The following is a 25,546-nucleotide window of genomic DNA, read 5'->3' as shown; positions in this document are numbered from 1 at the left end:
TGATAAAGCATGCATCAGAACTGGCCGGCTTGGCATCCATTTGGACAGGGCAGACAGGTCTTGTTCAAGCAATGTTATTTTCTTGGCTCTCAGTGTCTGCTTCTCTCTTCAGCTGAGAGTTCTGTCTTTTTAATGGATGGCGTCCAGGAGAAAAGCAATTTAGCGCAGACACTATTGCTCTTCTGCAGAGGAAGAATCACATATATGTATTCGTGTGCGTAATGGGTGGTGGTGACGCTCTTTTTCTTGCGTTTTCAGTCCCAGATCCCCTAAATCAGTCAATTCCAAAGTTCCCACATAGAGGGAGCCCATGCGCACTGAGGAACCAAAGCATGGAAATGCTGAATGAGTGAGTGAGAGTGCACAAGCAAGAGGAGAGAAACGGAGAGGAGTGGTGGTCGAAATCACAACCCTAAAGGAGGAATAATGTCTGACAAGCCAGCGGCACGAACGTCCACGCAAGCCGGGCGACAGGTTTGACGCGCGCGTCCCCTTTCAACTTTGGATAAGTCGGCAAGAAAGCTGGAGAGCAAGTGAATGTCCTGACAAGTTGATGTAGAGGAAAGGAAGACTCACTATTTTTAAATGTGAGCTTTGGTGGGGGGGGGGCGTGGATGGCAGAGAAGCAGCAGGCAACACGCTGGTCCTTGGCTGCAGTTGCAGCGAAGAGATGTGCGCGATGGAAGAGCGTCGCTGCGCGTAGACACGGATCCTTTTGGCGACCGTCAGCCGTTTTTAACCTTTAATTTTTTTTGTTTTATTTTTTTCCACATTTAGTATTTTTACTACAGACACATAAGACCAAAGGAAGGACGCAAGCTCTGCTAACGGATAAAGTCAGTTTTTCGGATCTGGTGATTTAAGGAAGCTGGTTGCGCACAGAAAAGCCAGTCTCTTCAAAAACACGTGGGACCTTCAAAGCTGTTTCAAATGAAGTTAAATGAGTCTCCCTTCATTTATTAATGATTGGCTTAAAGACGGGCAAAGTCTAAACTCGGTTTGAACATTTTAGTTCTCAGATTTGAACCTTTTCCATGGAGAATCCCGGCATTCTTTAATGCCATCTTTATGGCACTGGCATAGCACTGGCAGCCTTATAATGCGCCTGAAATTCCGAATGTGAAGCAGAAAGAGAAATCAGTTTCCTCTCAATCCTTCGAAATGACAAGCACCGGACCTGTCATTGTCTACGAGTGGCTCAAGACGCTCCAACTCCCCCAGTATGTCGAGGCTTTCGTGGATAATGGATATGACGACCTGGAGGTCTGCAAACAAATTGGAGACCCGGATCTGGATGCCATCGGCGTGTACATCCCACACCACAGACAGAGCATCCACGAGGCGGTGAGAAGGCTGAAGGAAGACGCCAAGGAGACGTCCAGCGGGCTCTATTTCACCCTGGAGCCCATGTCACCTGCAGCCGACATCTATGCTGGTCAGCTGGTAGAGTACGAGTCTAAAATGAGGGGGTCCAGGTCCTGGACTGAGCCCAACAGTGAGCGGTTTGGGCGCAATGGTGGGTACGTGGGCGCGCAGAGGAACCTGACGCTGGGCAACAGGAGAGAACAAGTGATTTACCCCAAACTGAAGCTGAAGATCATGATCAGGGATAAACTCATCAAAGATGGGATCAACCTGGCTAAGCTGCCCTACTCTAATAAGGTAACTTTCAATAAAACAAGAAAAACCTCTCATGTGGTAGTCAATCATAACAATCTTGAAAACTCTTGTCCCTTAGTTAGATGCATGACCAGAACAGGATTTGGTTAGAAGTACTGATTTTGAAAGCTTCCCATCATGCTCCAAATATGACACAAAAGCTCCCATCCCATCGTAGTTGCTGCTGGTTAGGCCAGCACATCTGTATTTAAAAAGGCACCTTTGACAGATGCGGTGAACACCAATCAAAGCAGCAGTTCGACATTCCACAAACATTTTCAGGATGGCTGCACTTTGCTCACAGAGCAGCTGTTGAGTGAGTGATGGCAGCAAAGTTGTGGCACATCAATAAGTGGAGAGCAAGGCAAAAAGGTGCTGAGGAGCATTCGCCTCTCTTGTGTGCATCTGTGGATTATTAATCTGCTCTGACCTCACCTGTCCCCTGGCTTTTTCGCCGCATTCGGTGTTGGTGGTGTTGCCACCCCGTTAGCCTGATGGATGGCCGACAGGCTGTCGATTGTAGGGGGCAGAGGATGAAGAGCGCCCAGCTGGGGAGGCTGCTGAAGTCACAGAAAGCAGCCAGACTGAGAGGGCCTCTTGTTTTCAGACTGATAGTGACCTTTCCTCAGAAGTGCTTGAGTCATATGCCTTACCAGCTGAGAGGACTCGGCTGGATTAAATCTGTTTGCACACAGGGGAGGCTTTAGATTGGAGTGTCTGCATGTGGTTGAGGATCACAATCCTCCCATGATCTTCAACATGTATGCTTGGAGCTCAACATTTACAAACGCATGATTGGCTCTTTGTGTAAAAAAAATAATAAAAAAACATTTAGGAAGCAGCAGTCTTTGCATGTTGTAGATTGATTCTGTGCTTAGTCATCCTAGCAGTGCCTTCTGCTGCTGAGCAACTGAAATATTAATTTAGGTGGATTTCTGCTGAAAGCCTGCAGATTAAGTCTCATTAATCGAGAAATGGAAGAAAAAAATAGAAACATGTTTTTTTGTGATAATTTCTGAGTTTTTGTATTACAGGCTTGTTTTTGGATTTCATCTGTGGGTGTTATCCTCATTCCACTTTTAGAATTTTGTGCGGTGATGTAATCAAAGGTATTTATCTCCATATCCGTGGGTATTTGTGTGCATTCAGTGACAATATTTCTGGAAAATGGCTTTCACTTTGGCGTGTTTTGTAATCTCCTTGTCTTTGTGTGTTTTGTCACTTTGACTAACTGTGAATCCCACAGAGATTTGGGATTTGTGGGAGATTAACAGTCAGATCAGAGCTGAAACAAAGCGCTGCTTTAGGAGGGGGAAGAATTTTTATTTATTTTTTTCTCCACCCTTTGAAGGCCGTATTTATTTACAGCTAGATCCTTGGCATTGAGGCTTCTGCGAGGAATGAGTAGGTCAAGGTCTCCCAACCTATTTTACTCCCCATGTATGTGTGTGTGTGTGTGTGATGGGGTTGTGTATTTGTGTGCAACCCAGTAGTTTGGAATTGGCTCCAGCCCAGTGCTTTTCTCCCCAGGAAAAACAAAACAAAAAAAATACCATGAGCAGTGATGGAGTTTACATAGCTGAGCTGTGATTTGAGGGTTAATGTTTCCTCTTTATATGCCCCTGAGGTGACACCCCCCCCCCCCCCCCACACACACACACACACAAGCAGCAGAGACGGGGGACAGAGGCGCTGTCAAAAGCAGAGGGAAAACAGGACTGTTGTCGATCTCAAGGGACTGTCATGGAGTATCATAAACAAGATCTTCATCCACATTTAAGATGCTTCTTGAGGTCTTGGCACGGGAGTGGGGTGGGGGTCACGCTCTGCATTTCCTGTCCCTCGGCTGGGTTTGTCCTCGTTTGTCATCAAGCGAAACATGAAGAGCAGCAATCAGAAATCCTCTAGTGTTGACTAAATGTGGTCTGCGGAGACGAGCCATCATTAAGACTATTGTCTATAAGGACTCTTCTGGGTGTTATAAATACCCACAATCCTAATCCAAGATGCTGAACCCCCCCTTATCTGAGAGTCTTACTCCTTGTGATGGAAACAAACACTTGTGCAGAGTTGCACATTTCACCAGCTTTTATCAACAAAACAATGGGAGCAGGAGACGGAGCCACCTGTTGACCGTTTTTTGGACAGATCTAAAGTCCCACTCCAATCATGTTCTGATCTATTTTCAAAGCACTCCCAGTTGTCTTCTAATTATATTTATGGAGTTTTTCGCCAATTTTTTTTTTAAAAACCTGCGTTGTTTCTAGGAAATCGTTTCTGCAGGGCAGCAGTGGGTCATTAGAAATTCACCTTTGACCGTTGGTGCAGAGTAAGCTCTTCCCCACTTCCCATCAGCCATATGTTTACATGCTCTCCTGCTAGCTTACAGCCCCTGACACCCCCAACTTAACATTATCAGTGCAACAAAAATGGCGAGCAATATTGGAGCTTTTAAATCGTACAGTTTTGATCCAGATCAGGATGAGGAAAACAAAGACGTACATGGATCTAGTTGTCTACAAGTTGTATTCTGTCACAAATGTGCTCTTTATTTTTTTTTCTATCTGCTCCTGATTCACACTTATTTGAATAATGAAATACATAGAACTGCAATTTAAAGCTAAATTTTCTTCATATGCCCTCCATCATTAGAAAACACAACAAGAACACGTTAAAAACCGAATTTTCTGTGTGGGTCTTTATTTTTTTTTCTGTTTTAACACAGTAAACCTTTTACATGTATAAGTTTGATCTCTTTGACTTATTCAAAATGCTAAATGTGAGATAAATCAAGATGGGCTGCACTGACCTTTTTGTCGAGCCTTTGTTGTAGATGTCACGCTGATTTTCTCCTACTAGAGTGTAAATAAATTCCTATAAAACCAGGTGATATTTTTTAATAAACACATTTCAGTAAATAATAGAGAAATGCAACATCAGCGAAGACTATTCAGCAGAACAAAGCATTTGTATCTAAATGCTGAAGAGTTTAACGGCCATGATCTTTGTTTTCTGTGTAATGTTCAGCAGTAGGATTAAAGGACTAAGATAAAAGTTACAAATATGAAGATTTCCTTTTTTTAGTGCAAGTTTCAAGGTCCTTGAAGATGCTTCATATTTCATTCATAACCTCTCAAACGGCTACTTGAAGTGTTCTAAATTCAGCTCTCACATTTCCCAAAAGAGAGGAAAAATGCTTTTATTTTTTATTTTTTAATTGCAAAAATGTAAAACTTGACATCTTGACATCACTACCAAATCGGAGTCCCTGATTGATCAAAGCTCAACTGGATTAACTTTCAACATGCTCAATGGCATAAAAACTAGCATAGCTGCACATGGACACGAAAGTTTTTAGCCCAAAATGTGCATTTATGCTCTTTTACATAGACTTTTTGTTGGAAGCACTTCAAGGTGCTGAGGGCAGTGTCACCGTATCTTTAGTGTCCAACATTTTTGCATAGTAAGCTTTCCCACATTTGATCCGCTTACTGTCCGATTAAAAAAGGAGTCTGTCACCATTTAACTTCGTTAATTATGCTTTACATTTCATTTATTTTATTCTTCTGCTCCACAGATCACTTAGATTTTTCAATTGATAAAGGAAAATGAAATTCCAATTTCCTAGCTTTACCTTAGTTAAGGATGTTTCCATCCTGGTCTCATCCCAGTGCTGCACCAGCGTCTCATTGTTGGCGGTGTGTCAGGAGGAAGTAGAGGCTAAACAGTGGGAGATTCTCCATTGTTTGCATGGATGCTGGTGGAGACGCATGTCCTTTCACTGGTGGGCTGTTTTGCATTCCCAATTTCCGACCATTGAAATGGGCAGCTGAGGCAAGTGTCCAGCATTGTGCTGATGAGTGGAGATAAAGACAGGGTAACAGGCAGGACTAGATGAGATTGGAAGTAGATGGGCAGATTGTTTATGGAGGCTGCAGAGAGAGATTAAGAAGAGACCGGTTGCCAATTTATTGGGAAATGTTGAAGTCAAGCCAGATCAGTTGGGGTGGAGCCAAAATGCTCGACCTTGGTGTCTAAAAAGGAACCAAGAAAAGGTGCTTTTTTTATTGTTGTTGAAGGAGGGTTTAAGAATTTTTGGCAAAGCACTTTCTGTTGGTCAAAAAGAGGAAGCTTCCAAGCACTCACCTCACTTCCTATTTCAGTTCTCTTATCTCCTTTATTATCCCAACACTCTCATCTGACAGGAAATTAGGGTTTAGTCTAAGATGACCATCTTTGTCTAAACTTCAGCTGTCAAGACTTAAAAATATAGGTCAATTTAGAAAATCTATTGAATTCAAGAAACTTTTTTCTGTAAACATGATCTTCTCTCCTCAAAGAAACCTAATAAAAAAGTTCTTTTGTCTAAAACATTTATTTTTAAAGGAAAGACTGCAATAAAAGCTTTCTTCCTTTATCTTTTTTAAGTTCAACCAGTGTTTTTGGGAAATATCTTCCTCTATCTTTTCCTGTTAGGCTGACATTTAGCCGCAGGGACAGAAGGCTTCTCCCGAAGCGTTCCATTTGCTCTGCTGAGAGCACTGTTTGCCCAGCTTTTATTAAAGGCTCCTTTAGGGCACAATCAACAGAGTACTCATAAAGGGAAAGTCATAAACAAGTCAAGGACCAGCGCTATTGTCCTGAGAGGATAGGGAAAGTCAATTAGTATAGTGAGCTGCTGTTTACATTACAGAGCAGCAGTGTTTTATGGAACCCTAAACAGGGATAGACCACATTTCCATCATGTTGAAAAGTTATGCATTTCTCTCATAGCAGCTCTTTTTGGGAGCATTAAAGTGTAATTTAACTCAAAAACTGTAACTATCTGCAGAGAACGGCTGAGGATCGACATTTACCCTTCTGACCACATCATTTGTATTGAAACACAAAGCTTTGATGCAGATGTGAAATTATATGGACCATGATCAGATGTCACACTAAAAGTCCATCCCTTATGCCACGTACACATCAGCATGAGTGCACGTGAACATGATATTTGAGTCTAGAACCCCGAAACGCAATCATCCACGCATTCACATAGACTTTTCACTGAAAGCGTTCGCTTGAACGCACTTTTCCTAGCGCGCTGTCAACATAGCATTATGCTACTATCGCTACCCAATACTAGCGCATGTACTCACAGTTGGATGGGAAATGATGAAGTGGTGCAAATCTTACAAATCCAGACTTTTTCTATTACATCATTATTCCGACATATGAAAGACTTAATACAATTCTGGCTGGGCACAAACGGTCTAAGTTTTTCCTGAAAACTGTCATAGAAACTTGTGAATGAACGCGTTAACGCAAAAGTTTTGAATGCAGAAACCCGAAACACAAATATACACGCGTTTACATAGACTTTTCATTACAAGCAGTTGCTTTGCGTTTCCGAGCCCGCTGTGAACATAACACTATGCTACAACCTAATACCAGTGCATGTACAGTACTCAGTTAGAAAAGGCTTGTTGCGAAATGTCACGACCAAATCCGAGTCCCTGATTAGTTTAACTTTCAACGCACGTTCAATGGATGCGTGTTTTGTACGCAGCGCCCAAAAACTGACTTGAAAACGTGCGTGGCAAAGAGAGAATTGAACGTGGAACGTTATGTTGATAGCATTATAGCATTATAGCCATATCTTAATATCAGAAAGCGTTTTTCTTTGTATCATTGCGCGTAGCTGGCCTTCTCATTTCAGCAGTAAAAGAAGAGAGGAGTCAGTTTGACCGTCTTGCTGTTAGTTTGAAAAAGAGCAAAGTTTTGCCAACTATTTTAACAATATTTATTGTGATATGCATCCCACTTAAAAAGTTTTTCCGTCACAGGCAGAGCTTGAAATAAAGCCCAACAGCAAGTCATCAAGACGGTTTAATTTTCCAGCGAGCTGAGGAACAGGTCCCGATGACACACATTCATGACAGATACATTATCAGAGCTATTCTGGTCCAAGGTTTCAGCAGCTTCCAGACAGCCTGTCTACATTACACACACGCTGTCGAATACCACAAGACTGAAGGCGGCATCATCAATATCCGCTTGTCCTTGCTTCTATTTTTTTCCTCCTTTTCTTTCTGTGTATGTCAACCTTTTTTTCAATTTTATTCTTCCTTCAGAAGTCTCTTCAGTTCATGTCATCACCAATGAAACCTCACCACTGTGAGTTAGTTCAAAGAGAAATAGTTTTTCTTTAAGTCGCTTCTTCCTGATAAAACTATTATTCCCTTTGATGTAAATCCTTTGAACGCAGCTATATGTAGAAAGAAACAAGTTTCTTGTCTGCCTCAGCAAACAGACGAGAAGCTGCATCAATGCTTGTTTGGTTAAAAAGTAACTTTTTAAACTAATATTTTAGCAAAACACACAAGATGCAATTACTTAAAATGTCTTTTTTCTGTTTGTCTTTGAAATGGAGAATTTGCCCAAACCCATTCTGATGATTTACTGAACCAAAAACCTGGGAATGCCATCAAATGTGTCTATCTTTAGGAGATTCCTGCTTATGCTTGTGGGCTGGCTCACGTTTAAGGTTTTTTGAAAGGGGACTCTGTCACAGTCTCATTAAAAACAAATATAAAAAGTTATAGTTCGGTGTGCCTTATATATGGCATAAGTTAAAAAATAGACCATTCATTGACTGTGCATCTTATAAACCAGTGCACCCTCTAGTGTGATAAACCAACATTTGAGCAAATATTTAAGACTTTTGTATTTCCTTTTTTAGTGCTTCAGCACCTTCAGGGACCAGCTTCAGCTGTCAACATTGCCACTGGCATTTTTGTCTGATATTTATTTTTTCTCTTATGAAGTTTATTTCCTGAGCAGTGTGTGATAATGTGACCAATACTGACCCCGCTCTCCTTAAAACTACAGATGTCGCAGAAGAATGACACAACCAGAGAGATGTCAAGATAGCAGACATGAGCGTCTGTCAGTGTCAGCATACAGGCTCCAGACATGCAGTTTACAAATCAACACCCTGCTAATGTCTTGTCGTCTCTCCCAGGTGCTTGTTACTGCCCTCGATGTGATCTCTCTGGTGAACATTGTCTAATTTCCTCATAAATTGTAGCATTTTTTTCCTGTAAAACACTTCCATTTTGGGTCCTGTAGGTGCCCAGTTGTGTGTCTGCAGTTGTTTGAATTGTGAAATTTTCTGGATATGTGTGACTTTGAATGACTGAACATGGTTCCTAGACACGTCTAAGCAAAGAGGCAGTTTTAGTTTGTAAAACAGAATTTTTGTTGGAAAATTTGCACGATCACTGAACTGTAGCCATAGCCGGGCCAACTTTTTTCCTCAAATGATGACTGATTTGGACGTTGTTTGACAACATCGTCACCGACCACGCTTGTGCATGGTTAAAGTTATCACTTATAAACTGGTGTTCAATCTTTTCTCTGACAAACTGCTTTATTTTGCTGTGGAAAGTATAATGAAATGAATGAAATTAGTATATCCCGTGATAACGGGATGGTAGATATCGTTATCACAAGAAATTGAAAAGCAAGGTCGGCTGCTTGCGGCCTATAAGAAATTATAGTAATATATTTACATTTGCTCAACACGTTGATGCTTTAAGGTTTAAAGTACAATTGTAGTCATGGAGATGAGCGCATAATGAATGTTTTGTTCTGTGTTTAGTGTTTTCTCACAAATAATAATTTATTCTAACAAAGCTGAAAATGAAGACAAATTGCAAAAGTGAAGCTGTTGGGCAAACTGGCATTTTTTCCCCAAATTCAAAAGATTATATATTTTAACAAACTAAGAGCTTTTTTTCTTTATTTGTTTGTTGTTTAAACTTTTGCAAGATTTATTTATAGGCTTAGGTAAAAATGTAACCTGTAGCACCCTGCTTACATGTTTTGCCCCAATTTAACTATAATATTCAAATCATTTGTCTTTTCTGTAAGTATTTTTGGAGTGAAAGATGACAGTTTTTGCTTCAAAGTCTGCACCATAATGGTGGAAGATCCCCCTCCTACAAAAAAGATGAACTGGCCCACGCGAGCTACAGTTACATGTCACTCCAGATTATCTTGTCCCCTTTTTTTATGGGATTTAATGCAGAGGCGCAGAGAGATGATGGCAGTGAGTAAGAGTGATAAAAAGACAGGCGGGAGAGTGTGGATAATTACATTGTCTGAAGCTCAGCAAGGTGCATGGAATGTAGTGCAACCAACTCTCAACCCCTCTCTTATCTCTAATTGGTCTATTTCCAAGGCAGGGGGCCAGGAATACACCAACAGCTTTGATCATGGAGACCACACCAGTGTCAAAATGGCTCTACCTGAGTGCTTTTGTAGTGGCTGTGTCTGGTGTGGGATTAAATCAAACTAAACCTGTGCGTCTCTTTTTTTGCTCTGCTTCCCTGCGGCTCTACATACCTGAATCTGAACTGTAATTACCAGACAGCTTCAGCATTCCTCAAACACACCCACATTAACACACACGTACACGTCCATCATGTATTGTTTATTGCACAAGTTCTTTCTTAAACGCTCTGGAGGCATTTCACAGACACACCTTTTCTCCTGGGTAAATTGTTGACTTAAACATTTAGCGTGTTTCTTATGAACTCATGAACAAAGTGCTAAAGATAAACTTAATGGAATGTTGTGATGAAAGGTGTGTTTTTATTATTGGCCTGGTGTATTCTTTCAGCCCTTGTTTTACCTCTGTTCCCCCACAGAGGCTTAACAGAGCTGGGAAGAAATGCACCAACCTTCCGCAATTCTCACAGCTGAAGAAAGGCAGTAAGCTATAGTTTTTTTTCTTGTTTGACCCAGGACTTCTTTTTTGGATTGTGCATCCATCATCAGCTGTAGACATATGACTGATAGGAATATTTGCTGTTTGATTATTTTATTCTGAAAGGGGAGTTAATCCAACTGTATCAGCTCCTTCCCCATGGGATCCTGCCAGCCAGTCAAACTCGTCATTAGCGCATCAGTCTAGACACGCTCAGTGTGAAGGGCTTCAGTTTGCAACACTAATTGCAGCTTTTTGACCTATGTGCATGTTAGAGTTAATAGTTCTATTCACTTTATGCTAATCACTTGCCACACAGCTTCATGCTGCGATCAAGAGATTCCACTGTAGCTGCTAAGCCTGTCCCAAAACCTTTAATCATGTGAGGCACACGTTGAAGCTCCACTGGGGTTTCAGTGTCTCTTGTTTCCACAGACGGCTGTCTGGTTACGTTTTTTTTATTTTTAAGCTTTAATTTGGTAGCATTTTCCAAATGCATAAACGCAGAAGTAACGTTAAAGCCTTGTTTCCACTGAGCGTTCCGGTCTGGTCCATTCCTATATTTAATATGTTTCCACTATTAAACCAGATTGAAACATACCACTTTTAGGCCCCCATTGGTTGAATGTCTATAGAATAATGGAGCTGACTGGTTAGGGCGGAGCTTCTGTCATCATACAATGAAACCCCTTGATTGGTGGAAGGTCATTAGGACAAAAGAAAGCGCCAAACCAGAGCCAGTGTATTCTTCTCTTAAACAAAATTAAGTGACTTGTATATACAAAGTACCAAAAGCCAAGCGGAAATAAAGATAACTACTGGATGACCTCCATTGTCATTGTTGATAGCTTAGCTTTTGCTGTAGTCGCACTACTAAGACACAAAGCTATGCAATCGGTCTACACCCCGCGTGTGCCATGACAGTCCAACTTTGAGTGGAAATGCTCGCCTAGATTGCCTGGACCAATTCTAAACCATGCCATACATCTCAGAAATGAGGCCTCAAGCTACGTTCACACCACCTGGCAACTTTCAATGAAAAGTGCGTAGATGCACGTTTTGGGCTTCTGTGTTAAAATCTTCTGCGTTCATGCGTAACTACACAAGTTTTTTTACAAGTTTTTCAGGCTCCACAAAACGCACAACCATTAAAGTTAAGCCAAGGGACTTGGGTTTGGTAGTGAAGTGTGAATAGGTTCCTTTTTAATTAACCTAGCCTCTTCCAATTGTAGGTGGCAATAATGCGCTAGTAAACGGAAAAATAAGAAGAAGATGAGGAAAAAAAGCCTCTCCCTGCTTGTCCACTGTGAAAACCATGAGCTAATTAAATGTGTGAACGTAGCTTGTAGGTCGTTAACTATATGATGTTTTGAGTGAAATGGTTCAAGGTTTTATTGCAGGTGTAACAAATGTTTTTAGTGGTGCTTTCCTTTGAGTCTGGCGATCAGTGAAGGAGAGAATTCCAGAAATTTCACACCCACATTTGCTTTGGTTTGGAATCCTTGAGAGCCAACCAGACTATCTGTAAACATCCGGCACTTGTGACAGTCAGTCTGTTTTAGTTTTGTTGAGTAAACTTTGTGTCTTCTCTAAATGCACAGGCCCTGTTGGTTTACTTTTGTTTTTTGCTTGAAAAGTCTGTCTGCTTTAACTGAGTAGCTTTAACTGGTCCCAGGTTAAAAAAAATACCTTTTTATAGACTGGCCAAAGTTTAAAGATCTGATCCACACCAGAGTATAGGTGAACTTTCACATGTGCCAAATGATGTGGATTTTCCACACAAACTGCAGTTGACTGCATGGATCAGTCTTAACAACCTTTAGTAGATACTTTTTTTTTCTTTTATTCCCTCTTTCTCAGATTTTAAACTGCTTTTCCCTTTCATTTTCTTTTGCAAGTTTAGCTTAATAGTCACTCAAACTACTGTCATTGAAGTCTTTCTCTGTTCTCACAAATTCCTTTTGTAATGGGTAGCCATGTTTCAATCATTTTGATTAGTACCATATTCTCTCCACTATAAGTCCCTCCGGAATACAAGCCGAAGCATCCCAGAAATGCTAATAAAGAAGAAAGAAATACATATAAGTCGCATTAGAGTATAAGTCGCACTTTTGGTAGGAAAGGAAGGATACTTCTGAATAACTGTACCAAGCCTAGCGTAATGCTACGTTCACTGCATCAGTAAGTGACCACTTCCAATAAAACTTCTACATAAGTGCATTTTGGGCTTCCGCATTCAAAACTTCAAAACTGTTGAAATTATTTAAGGCGGTATGTGCCCAGCCGTAAGTATATGACATCAAGTCTTTCATTTATCGGAATAAAGCTTTAAAGAGAAAAAAAAAAAGCCTGGAGCAAGATTTGTGAGATTTGCACTGCTTCAACATTTCACACCAAGCTTCTTCCAACTGTGAGTGCATGCGCTAGTATCGGGTAGCGACAGTCCAGTGAGAGCACCATATGCTAATAGCACGGTCAAGAACCCGCCTCACTTAGTACGTTCTTTCATGGTGTGAACGTAAAATAAGGCTGAGCTGGGCTTTTTCTGTGTTGCTGTCAGTAGTAAATACTGATACACCCACCTACAGTGCCCTCTAGTAGAAACACATTAGCCTATTAATGTATTTATTTATTTTTCTTTTTTTTTAAGTCACATATAAGTCTCACCTGAGTATAAGTTGCTTCCGGGCCAAACTTTGCAAATAACTGCGACTTATGCTCTGTACATACGGTATGTCTTTGTAGTCTTCGATTTCCTTTTGCAAAATTACCAAAGTATGGGTTTGATAAACAGTCATCTAAGACTCAAGGTTTCTGCTTCATTGAGTGTTGGACTGAAACCTATTATCATGTGTAACCGGTCTAGTTAGAGATGGTTTCTTTTCAGAGGGGATTAGGCTAAGTCTTTACTTGTTTTCACATGGAAGTCTTCAATGTTTTTTAACCCCTAACATCTGTTTCTAAATGCTGAGGTTTGTGAATTTTTGATAAAATGAGCCAAAACCATCAAATGACCATTAACAAAAAAAACCTTGTCCTACATCTTTGACAGCATCTCTGTCTCATAAATGCAGATTGATGGTGGCAGGGGAAGTGTCATTAATCCGGCATATCATCTCCCACACAAAAGCCAGAGGATGAGCAGACCAAAGCTGGTCTAGATCTCACATCTCGAGAAGCCCCAGTCATGCATCAGGAGTTTTGTCTGCTCCACGAAACAGCAGCTTTGCCTCATTCTCACTCGCTGAAATACTATTGACAGACCTGTCAAACTGCCACGCTAGGAGAGAAAGATGGAAAACTGGCAGACAAATTGTTTCAGACAGTCTGGAAAAAAAAGCACACAAATAAATTCCAGGAAATATGCTGCTTCCTGAAAGGATGATGCAATATTCACATATTTGTGTTTTACACCATTTTTTTTATTTATTTATTACTATTCATATTTGTTAGGTTCAATGACTGCCCATTTTGAGTTGAAAGCACACGACTTTTATTTAAAAATGGAAAAAATATTTCAATAAGGGGTTATGCTGTCAGTCCATGAACCGAACAAGAATAGACATTACAGAAAAACATCTGACGAAAAATTAAAAAAAAAACAAAGCCTCACATCAAATTATAGCTCGGTGCGTCACTGATGCATTTGAGTGTAAATGAGGCATCATTTGATAACACTGGTGTGGCTTTTATTTATCCCCCTCCCCAGTATTCCCATGACAGCAGTTGTAACTGTGTCGGAAATGCATGCTTCAGGTTTGGACAGCGGCATGCAACCACTTGGCATCTCTTTGTTGAACTGCATTGTGATGTGGGGTTTTGTTAGCCTGTACAAGGAATTGTTTTCTTTCCCCTTGGACGAGAACCCACTGTCAGAGTGGAACAATGGCTGCAGGGTTGCAGCTCCTTTTCTCAGCTGCCCCTGCAGCTCTGATCCCTGTCCACTCCATTTATGGCTTAAGAATTAAATGCTAATGCCCTTCTGTTTGGCGCCCCCTGCCTTATTTAGATTAACTAAAAGCCACATACTTAAAACTTGTATTTTGTGGTCTGAAACAGACCCTGGCAACTTTTCAGTGGAACAAGGGAATCAGTCAGAAGGCTAGATTACCCTGCTAAGACTTCTTAAAAGATAAGAAAAGGTCTCGACTGATTCCAGCAGTGGCCGTGCTTGGGCTTCTTTGGAAGCAGATTAGCAAGCTGCAGTGAAAGTTGAGGTTAGCTGGGATGTGCAGAGAGAAGGTGTTCATTGTCATGCAGGAATTCCAAGCTTAGTTTAAATCAATTGTTATGTAAAGCAGACATTCATATTGTACAGTCTGCTTTGAACCGAGTCTTCCTCTTTGGGCTTTCTGTGCCTTTTATAGAAGAGAAATGTGTTTTATCCGTTTCACTTCACTACACCTGCCCACAGGTGCATGAACCATCATAAGGTTGTGTTTTCCAACCAACAGCTATTCATTTTTCTGCAGAAAGAGTCTGGGGAAGAACATCTTCAGTCATAAACATGTTCCCCATCTCCCATCATTACACTGTTGTGATTTCACACAACAGTGTACAAAGCTGGAGTGTTCTTGTTGTTGATTAGAATTGCAGAGGAAGTGTACCCTAATCAGAATATTGATGTGTCCTCTTCATTTGTGGTAAAAGCTTGAGAAGACTGTTGTAATCAAATGATGCTTTCCATTAACAAAAGGGGATGATTTGTTTCTCTTTATGATGTGATTTATTTTTTTGCCAATATGTGACTCTGCAATTCTCATTTTAAAAAACGTCAGAATCTGAGATATATTTTTATGGACAGAAGAAACTTGTGTGGGTAATACTTGATGTGTGTACATAATACTTCGTGTGTGCATAATACCTGATTTGTGTTTGTGTACTACTCAATATGTGTGTCCGTACTACTCGATTCGTGTGAGCATAACACTCGATTTGTGTGTGCGTAATACTTGATTTTTTAACTCGATACAATACATTTTTTGCGTAACTGTGTTTACCAGCTATTGTGTATTCACGTATACACTTGAATATCAAAAATCTACAAATATGAAATATAATTATTTAAGTTATAATCTTAGTTTTAATTGGCTTTACTGGAAAATGGAGTTTTAGAAAACAGGATTTGGGATTGGGAACAGGTGTGTTTGGGTCCTAAAAGCTCTGATAAAAGGCACCCGGACGTCTTTTTTGTACTTGAAACGACATAAGTCTGCTTTCAGGAAGCCTTTTCAAACCTTCAGCCTTTAAAAACCAAGGCCACTTGTTTCCCATTTGAGCACTTAGGGTGACCTTCACCCGGATCATTGAGAATCTGCACAAACACTTATCGTTGGGCTTCTTTTCACCTTTTTCAGGATTAAAGCGTTGTTTTCCGGTGCTATGAGTAGAAACACTCCTCCACTAGACTGACTGTCTAATGTTCATTGTGTCGATAAGTGCATGTTGAGGACTTTTCCATTTGTGGATCCTTAAAAAGCTTCTTATGACAGCTGCTGTAACACATTTGTAGACTTTTAGTCTAAAAAACATTTCAATAATACAGTAAAACACTGAATGTACTAATGTTTTCAGAAATTAGGTCGGTAGGTTTAGTTTCCTGTTAGGAGACTCAAAAATCTATATTTAAACTAAAGCAAAAAGCAACATAAAAATTAAATTTACACAATACACTGTAATAAATAAAATGTCTATAAAATTCAAGGATGACATTTAAAATAAGCTTTAAATGGAAGGAGATGCCTTTAGGCTCCACAGTCAATAACAAATTGCAATAACCCGCCTTCCATGTGCCATATTGTTATAAAGAGAAGGCAGAAATGACAGTTTACACTGAGATGATGGGATGATGCTACAAACACTGAAGTTATGTACACACTGCCCTTGGCAACACGCGCTTATGCAAACGTGAGTAAATGCCAATTTCGGACTTCCAGTGTTCAAAAAACGTCACGTTCGCGTGTAGTTTTTACTACTGTTTTTGGATTCTATGTACAAAATGTGTGGCCATTGAACACACATTGCCAGTTAAACCAATGCAAACTTTGACTAATGAGGGACACTGCTTTGGTAGTGATGTAAGTAATTGGTTTATTTGGTAAATCCAGTCACGTCAACGAGCCTGACGATGTCTTTGTTTGTTGATAAAGAATATTTTATAGGTTGTAATTTTTAAAGTTCTTTTTTGCAAACCTAAAAAAACATCTTATTAAATATTTTTTTTATTTTTCAGAAATATGCCCATTCATCAATTGTGGATTATTAGAATCTACCCATGTTCAAAGCCTCTGCTCGTCTTTGGCTGTTTTGTCTGGTGATTAAAGACCATGTCGGCTCTTTTCAGAGCGATTTCAATAGTGTCAGCAGTCTGGCTGCACAGAATGGAGAGCAACACTGCAAAAGGATGTTGAATACAAGCAAAAGCATGACAAAGTGTTCCAAAGCTCCAAGCTCAGACGGGTCAGTAGTGCTCTCCCTGTCCTCCAGTGCTGATCGGACATCTCCACTGTGTCTGCTCTTGTAACCCAACAACACGTCTCCAACACTTTCCCTTCCTGGAAAGGAGCCTTGTGCGATTTTGATGCTGAAAGCCTCATCATATGTTGCTGTCCCATGTGGCACATTCCCTTTTGAGTATTCTTTCTGCTCTGAAAGAACGGATGAGGCCGGGATACTTATGCTGACAGCCCCCACTGCTCTGAGCTACACCCCCTCCCAATGAGTCCCATTCATTGCTATCTCATTATGGGATGCCGTCTGTAATTCCTTCTCTTTTTCAAACCCTGAAAGTATTTTTTTTCTTTTTAGCTGAAATGGGTTACCACGGCAACATGAAGAAGCAGAGCTGGGGGACTTTAGTGCTGTGATCCTGTGGGTAGGAAACACAATGACAGCCATCACTGCTGTGCATTCTGTAGCTGTGGCATTAATGAATAAGATCAGGTAGCTCTTTGGTTAATTTCTCAGCTGATAATTGTCGCAGTTACTCATCTTTTTTTTTGTCTTGCAACAGGTGTTCTTGTGTTTTTGTCCCTCTTCTCTGTGTTCTCTGGCACCAAATGTTCACAGCAGATGGTCGCCATTACAAAGTCAGGTTTAGCTTTGTTTAATTCAGTAGGGGATGGAGGGCGTTCCCCTCCAGTTTTCCAATTCAATTTTATTCATACTGGCTATTAATAAAATACAGATTTGAGGATTTGACATTTTAAGAATCATCCGGAAGGACTATATCACATTTTCCGCACCCAAAAGTCTTAATTCTTTTTCAAGAAACTACTTATCAAATTCTGCTCCATCAAGGTTGGTCTTATTTAGAAAAAAGTAACGCAGCTGACGTGTAGCGGTATCAGAGTGTGGTTGTGTCCGAATTCCTTCACTACACACTACTTAATGCACTATAGTGCGTTTGCCGTTTTGTGGAGCTGTCTGAATCAACGATTCCAACATTCAGTGTTTTGGAAATTACCCAGAAAGTCTCTGCGACAAACCAGTGTACATCAATACTCACTAAATTGGCAAATATAGACCATGATGCATTGCGTTTGAATAATTATTTTCAGCACAGTGGATTTATAAATAGTCTTTGTGAACTGTTTACTTAAAAGGATTTTACATCAGGAAATCAGTGTCGTCATATTTGCTATAATGAGCATGGTCTCCGTATTGCTTTTAAAATCCTGGTCTATAGTACTATATAGTATTTTTGGTGTATTTGGATTGGACGCTTTTGGTTCGCTTAAAGTGAACCAAATGTCGTTTCCCCCGGTCACAAGAACAGGCAGACAGCCGGATCCAAATGCATCGGATTTATAAACTCAGCTAAAAAGTCCACAAAGGTAAATCAGGGTCAGGCAGGCAGGAGTCGATAACAGGCATAAGTTCATCAGAGGCCAGACAGGATAGTCAAAATACAGGGGAGGGTCGAGGCAGTTGGCAGGCAAACAGAGTCAGAAGACTGAAGATCAGGTCCAGATACAACGCTTGGTAAGGAAGGCAGAGTGGCACAAACAATACTTCGCATTGAGTTCAGCTCAGTGCAGTGCTTAAGTATGCTGTGATTGATTGAGTGAGAGTCAGGTGTATGTTCTTTTTTTTTTTTTTTTTTTTTTTTTCTAACTTGTCCTGTCCAACAGCTGGGCAGACAGACGAGAGCTGAGGGCCTCTTGTGTTGGACATATTTTGCTTTAACAAGAGGGGTTATTAATCTTCTGACAAACCAAAGGTATGTCTGAATAAACCCCTTTTGTAATTGAGGCCAAACTTTATTAATTTCAATCATGTCTGAAAATCTTTGGTGTTGGACCGGACGGAAAAGGAAAGAGGGGAAGAAGAGAGAGGGACGTTAGAGAGAGGGGGGGTAGGGGGTGATAATAGGAGGGGAAGGGGGGTAAGACCATGAAGCAGCATAAAGCTACAAGTTTACTGGTTGTTAATCATTATGGTAAGGTTCAAATGTAGTACAAAAAGGGCGGGGCCCGTCCACACACACACTCAAATGTTATAAACACACCTGCTAGCTGCAAAAATGTCCACCTGTCGACATGTACACAAAACAGATAGTGTTCACACACGCATACTTATGCCTTAAAACCAACTAGTGTGAAATATTTCAGTCATTCAGTCATGCAAGCTATTAGTGCAAAGGTGAGCTAACACCAGTGCTCAGGTGAGGTTTTATGTTCTTCTAAAATGGATGGTGGAACGTGAAAAGAAGGAGGGAGAGTGCCCAGCCATCCCCACCCCAAGACCCCCACCGCAGCAGCAGCGGCAGCCGAAATCCCCCCAACGCCACACGGGAACCGGCAGGGAACAACCGCCGCCCGGGCGACCAAGCCCGCCACCCAGGCCAGGGCCAGCAGGGCCGCCGCAAGGCCCCCAGAGCCAGAGGCCAGGGAAGCACGGAGGGAAAGAGAGCGCCGCCCCAGCCCAACCAGGAGAGCAGCCCCCCCGCCGCGCCGGGAGAACCCAACGCAGAGCCCCACCGGAGAAGGACGCCCACAGCCCCAAACGAGCACCCCACCACCACCCAGGAGTTCCGGGCATCCCCCCGCCCCAACCCCAGGTACGAGCCAGGACCCCCCAAGGGAGACCCGCTCCGCACTCCAGGCAGCCATCCGCCCGGCCCACGGTTGGTCCAGGGAGGCGCGAGGCAGGGGGCCCGCCGCCCCCGCCCAGGAGGGGGGAACCCCGGGGAAAAAAGAGGGCCCACAAGGGGTGTTATAAATATGGCCCGACCAGGCTCGGCCACAGTTGGAAATTTGGCGGGGCCCAGCACTCAGGAGCAAGGACCAGAACCCACCCCCCAGGGACCAGACACCCCCGGCTCAGATGTAATGTGAACTCCCCCACCGCGCGGAGAGAGCACCGCCGGGCCCAGGAAGCCAGCACCCCGGGGACACGGCCGCCGTTGCAAAGGGGCCCGCACCCCCCACCAGGGAAGAGGCAGGGGACAGATGGACCCAGGTCCCACCTTCCTTGCAAAATGTGTGTGCGTGTATGTGTGTTTGAGATGGTGTGTGTGTGCATGTGTGTGTGTTTATGTTGGGATGTATATATTGAGGGGGGAGGGGTGTGTGTACTAAGGGGGGTGCAGTTAAAATTGGCGGGTAGGGCACTAAGAGGACATCTCCTGATTACTCACAGTGACGTCCCCTCACCCTCCCCACCAAGGGGCCCTAAATGTCTAAGGTACGGTTAAAATTGGCGGGTAGGGTGCTAGGAGGACATCCGCTGCTTGCTGGCAGTGATGTCCAAGCACCCCCCCTACCAAGGGCCCTACATGTCTAAGGTGCAAATAAAACCGAAAGAGGGGGGGCCCACTCCATACGGCAACCATAGGAGGGGGGCCACTGCCTAGTAACACCCCCCCCCAAGGCTCATCGCAGGCAAGTATGCTGTGATTGATTGAGTGAGAGTCAGGTGTATGTTCTATTATAACAGAAATGTCAGGTTGACGGGAGTCTGATTACAGACCAACGCAAGGTTCAGGACTTGGTCCGGACTAAATTAAACGGACTCTGTCTGGACCAACAGATTTATCGAGTCTGAATACAGCCTGTGTTAATTTTTAACCTGTTATTAACAAGGTTGGGGATTAGCGTAGTCAGTAGGGGTTTGTTTTTTTACGTGTTGTGAACAAGGTTGGGAGTTACAGGTATTGTGAAAACGCTGACGCTTCCTAACATAGCTAGCGCGCGTAGCGTGTTATATGAATGACTGTGAGTGCATTTCATAAAATCTAACTAATACACTGACTTCATGCGCCTTAAAGTTTGGTGCGCCGTAGAAGAGGTTAATAAATGGACCATTCATTGACTGTGTGGCCTATAGTGTGGTGAAATATGTTTTTCTGGAATAGGATTGAGGTTTTTCCCTTTAAGGCTGTCAAAGTGACATTTGTGACATACATTCTGGTATTATTCCCTTTAGCCGGTTCCTATTTTTAATGTTAAAGATTACTCTATATTACAAACCAAAGCCAAGAATTAGGTCACTATAGGTTGAAAGGTTGAGAGGTGACATCCTATAAGTTCCTGCCCTCTCCTGCTTTTCAGCTAAATACCAAACCCTCAGAGGAATGCTTGCTGTAGCTGAAGGCCTTTGGTCATTCAATCCTGAAGGCTGGGGCTCAGGCATGTCCTGTAGGAATATCCTGACTCAGCCAGTCCTGGCATGCCTGCAGGCTTTCAGCTGCTAATGTACCACTAACTGTGTGTCACGTATCGCCCTACTGAAGGTCAGAGGTTGAGTGGAATCATTCTGGTCTCTGTGGAGGTGGAGAAGGCAGAGGGGGGAGCATGTCAAAGATTCTGCTTCTGCACATTAAATATTCTTCTTTATGTATAATACCCAGCTTATCTGGTCACAGGGAGGGGGTAAGGAGGAAGGTTGCTAGTCTAATAATCCTATAATCATAGTGGATTACATCTATATGGGTGTGATTTATCACTGGTGCTCATGTAAAAACTTTTAAAATCATTTTGTCAAAATTAGTACATGCTTAATTCTGATTTTTTTTTTTTTTTTTTTTTTGCAATTTGACACAAGTTCACCCGTTTTTAAACAGTTTTGTTTTTTCAATCCTTTAGTTTTGTTTATTTCCATTTTTGTTGCGTTCTGTGACGAAAACATGTAGATAAGCCTCTTTTTAGCTTTAAATGTGATCATTATTCATATTCCAGACATCACATTAATGTGAGTATGTATAAGCCACACTCCCAGACAGTTTGAGTCACTGAAAGCAGTAAGAGTCTCGCAGAGGGAAGCAGATAAGCCAAATGATTCTTAAAACCAATGAATTTGTTTTGTAACCAAGTTGCATAAGAGCCCCGAATTCCTCTGTTGTCCTCTGTGTTCATGCAGTCTAATTTTTTGTTTTGCTTTTTCTGGGGTATTTGGCATTTATAACCTCAGTTGCATCCCGACTCTCTTCTTCCTGTTGTGTGATTGAATCGTCTGTTTATTTACTCTAAAAGGTTGCCTTTTCATTCCACTTTCAGTACAGCTCACTGTAGAAACAAAAGGAAACAAAGCTCATTTATTCATCTTCATTTCTTTGAAAAGCACTCATCCATTGGAGGTCTGCGCTGTCTCCATTTCTCCCCGCTGTTTCTGTCAGCCGGGCAAAACTCGCTGACAGAGGCTCTTTGTTAACAGGCCAGGAGGGGGGGAAAGATGAGACTAGGTCATACAGGCAGATTAGTGCTCATTGAAATCCTGTAGGAGGGGTCGTTTACACAGTGATGCTTAAATCCACTTGTGACCCCATTTGTGTACGCGTCCACCATGCCGCCACCTTCCACTTATGACTGACAATGTTTTGCAAACAAATGTGGAGCACACCGTTTTTTTCTGGAGGGGGGGGCACTGTGGGAAGGAAAGTCGACATTTTTTCAGCCGCCCTCAAGTATCTGGACGATAATTTGACCCTGCCATGATGTCTGCATGAAAGATCTTTAGCTGAGCCTAGTGCAGTTTTATCAGATAAAATTTTTTATGCGTCTTAGTCAGATTTGTCGTAGTACGGTGGCCCTGAAGTGCAAATCACACCAACAAATCACTCGACAAATAAAAAAAAGCAAAACAGTTTAAATAAAACCAAATGACAATTACAAAATATGAAACGAAATAAAAACATTTCAGAAAACAACGGTAATTTCCAGAATTCAATATGAAAAATTAAAAAATAAGATGACAGGAAGCTGGAAATTGTATTATGGGATGTTGATGAGTGGACAGTTTTTTTTCTTTTTCTTCATTTTGATTTTTTGAAATTTTGTTTAGATTTCTAAAATGTACAATTTTTTGTTTAAACTTTTAAATTGTTGTTATCTTTAATATATGTTTGCTCTGAGTGACTTTTTTTTTCCTTTTCCATCTTCATACGAAGACTGACGACCGTGTGATGATGTTAAGGTCATAAATAATGAAAGAAAAAGCCAAATTAAGTCTTTCGGGCAAAAAAAAGAATTTTGCTTGGACAGATATCATGCAAATCCAGCCCGGAGACCAGCAATAATAATTTCTGTGGATTATTATAATATACTCTTAATTTATAAGCAATGCAAACATTTGCTGTTTGCAAATGCATGCAAGCTTTTATACAATTTAGCATTAATTGTCTATTGGAAAAGATAATAAGTAAACTTTAACAGTTTTCCTGATATTAGAATAAATGTCTTTTCACACAGATCAACATTGCTTTTTATTATTTATATCCTCGAAAACAGAAATCACTTTCATACTTTCCTTTCCCCAGCAGCATTAAAAACCTTTTCTCTTCCAGCTAAAACACACCTGTTTGAGGTCTGAGGTCAGCTAATCCACCTATATTTATAATTGACAGCAAATATGTCAAATGCGACACCCACATAAAATATTACTCTATATTTCTGATGATGGAGGACATAAACTAAGATAATTATGCATAAAATTTAATTTCTGAGTATTTCAATTTCTAATGAACTACTGCTGTTAACCAAAAACAGGCCAAGAAAACAACAGATGTTTTGATTTTCCCCTAAAAAAAAAACAAAACAGGGATTGCTTTTAGAATAGATCAAAAGATGATTAGAGGTTGGCCTTTTGGGTTGAGTTGTAGTATTTTAAAGGCTAAATAATTTAAATATACGAGATGATTTATTTTATTTAATTAGTAATTTTTGCAAAAAAAAAGTAGTTTGAAATAGGCATTTTTTGTGCAACGACTTCACTTTTAATAAACTAATTTGGTGAAACCAAAACTCTCAAATTTGGTCTCACCAGCTTGTGGATTCGAAGATCTTGTTTGATGTCGGTTCCAATCATATGAAACACGGAAAAAAAAAATTAAAGATGTGTTCAATCTGGAGCAGTTAAATAATAAACCAACAAAGAGTAAATAGGAAAAGGTCAGTCCCCACTCCTTATTATACTGCCTCCTTTCTGTCTCAAGAAATGCAAGAGCAGAGGTCTACCTCCATGTTCAAGAGCAGGACTCCTGTGAAGTCCTCATCAGGCCCTCCTAATGAAGGACTCATCATGTGATCATGTGTGCTTAAGCATGGAAGGGCAAACATGCCCATTGTTGAGTTGATTGAAGAGGTAAAAAAAAACTATTTTAAGCAAAGCAAAAGATTTATTATGTTTCACTGTGTATGCACTCCTCACATTAGCCAATGGTAACCACGCCTACCTCAATCGTTTGACCAATCACACAAAAGTTGTCATGCAGCGTGTGCTTCCTGTTTTATTATAATTAGTTATTCATTCACACTTTAATTATTAATTCAAATAAGATTCAGTCTTTTCAATGTCATGGCGTTAATACCTCCATTCTATCTGTTGGTCACCTCTCAGAAGGCATAAAGCTCCACTTTTTATTCAGTGTTTAGATTTCAACACTTTTATTCATCTTTCCTCCAGCTTATAGCTTATCAGTATTTTGGAATTTTTAATATTCACATAGTGTTATTTGAAAATCCGTTATTTGTCAGATTTTTCCCTCTAATCATAAAATGCTATTTTCATTCATATAAGTAAAGAATTCAGCTGAATGAAGGAGAAAGTTTTATTCAGAAAAATACAAATAACCGCAAAACTGTTTTTTTCCTTTAAAAACACACATTTACTATGGAAAAAAAAAAACTAACAATCTGTTGAATATACATTGCGTTTTTTTGTTTTGTTTAGTAAATTCAAAGTAATTTGATTCATCTTTGGCCAAAATATGACCCAGAAAATGTTTTATGGAGTCTCATTTGCAGCTGCCTAAATCTCAATCTGAGTGTCCACAGAGTTCTCTGGAAAACCACGGGGGGGTTCTGGAGATGGAGCGGGAAGAAGCAGGTGGTTCTATCTCTTTTTGAGTTTTCCACTCTCTGATGTTTGATAAGAAATGGAATCTGACAGAGCTTGGAGGACTTTCTCTGTTGCAGCTGCAGTTGAAATATGGCAAACAACACGGCAAGGGACCATGACACCTTAACTCTGTTCTGCATCAGTCACAGTCATTTCCTCCATTTCCTGTCACTATGAATTAGAAACTGCTCTGTTAGAGGAGGAGGAGGTGATGTTCTCAGGAGTTGTCTTGTATAACTGGAAGGAGTATATTTAGATTGTATTTTGCGTCTCAGTATTGGTTAACAGTTGCTTACAAACGCATGCATTAATGCAAATGTATGCATGGAGCACCTGTACACAGCCTCCACACTGGACAAGGTGACAGCTGGGTAACATTCCCCGAGGTTAAAAGTGTCAGACTGCTTGTCTGATCACATGCATTAAAAGGGCAAAATGACTTGACTGTTAATGCCAAATAATCATTTGCCTTTTTGTGGTTAAAGGGGTGCAAATCTTACCACTCTTTCTCCTGGCTTTTACTTCTACAGCTCTAATATAGGAAAGAACAGGTGTCACATAATATCGTCCCGGCGCAAACTGCAATTATTAATTTCTCCGTTAAGATCAATTTTCAACTGGTTGGCACGTCCATGTTTTGAAAAGGATGCTACCCATATGGCACTACCCAGTCCGAGTCCCTGATAGGTCAAAGTTCAACTGGTTTAATTTTTGACCCGCGCTCAGTCGCTGTACATTTTTTATGGAAAATGGACTCAAAAACGTTTACATAGACTCATATTGAAAGTCACTGGA

General features: G+C 41.0%; 1 protein-coding gene across 4 annotated transcripts in view; it reads left to right on the top strand.

The window, feature by feature from the left end:
• Positions 1-349: 349 nt before the first annotated feature.
• Positions 350-25,546, top strand: part of sash1 (SAM and SH3 domain containing 1) — a 167,949-nt gene continuing 142,752 nt past the window's right edge. For all 4 annotated transcript variants that reach the window (XM_020714610.2, XM_020714609.2, XM_020714608.2 and 1 more), the window contains exon 1: positions 350-1,662. In XM_020714610.2, coding sequence (XP_020570269.1) covers positions 1,162-1,662 — 501 coding nt within the window. In that variant the 5' untranslated portion in view covers positions 350-1,161. The remainder of the gene's footprint in view (positions 1,663-25,546) is intronic.

This window comes from Oryzias latipes, chromosome 24 (assembly GCF_002234675.1).
Source record: "Oryzias latipes chromosome 24, ASM223467v1".
NCBI lineage: Eukaryota > Metazoa > Chordata > Actinopteri > Beloniformes > Adrianichthyidae > Oryzias > Oryzias latipes.
The sequence above is the reverse complement of the archived record's forward strand: the minus strand, read 5'-3'. Positions and strand labels throughout refer to the sequence as shown.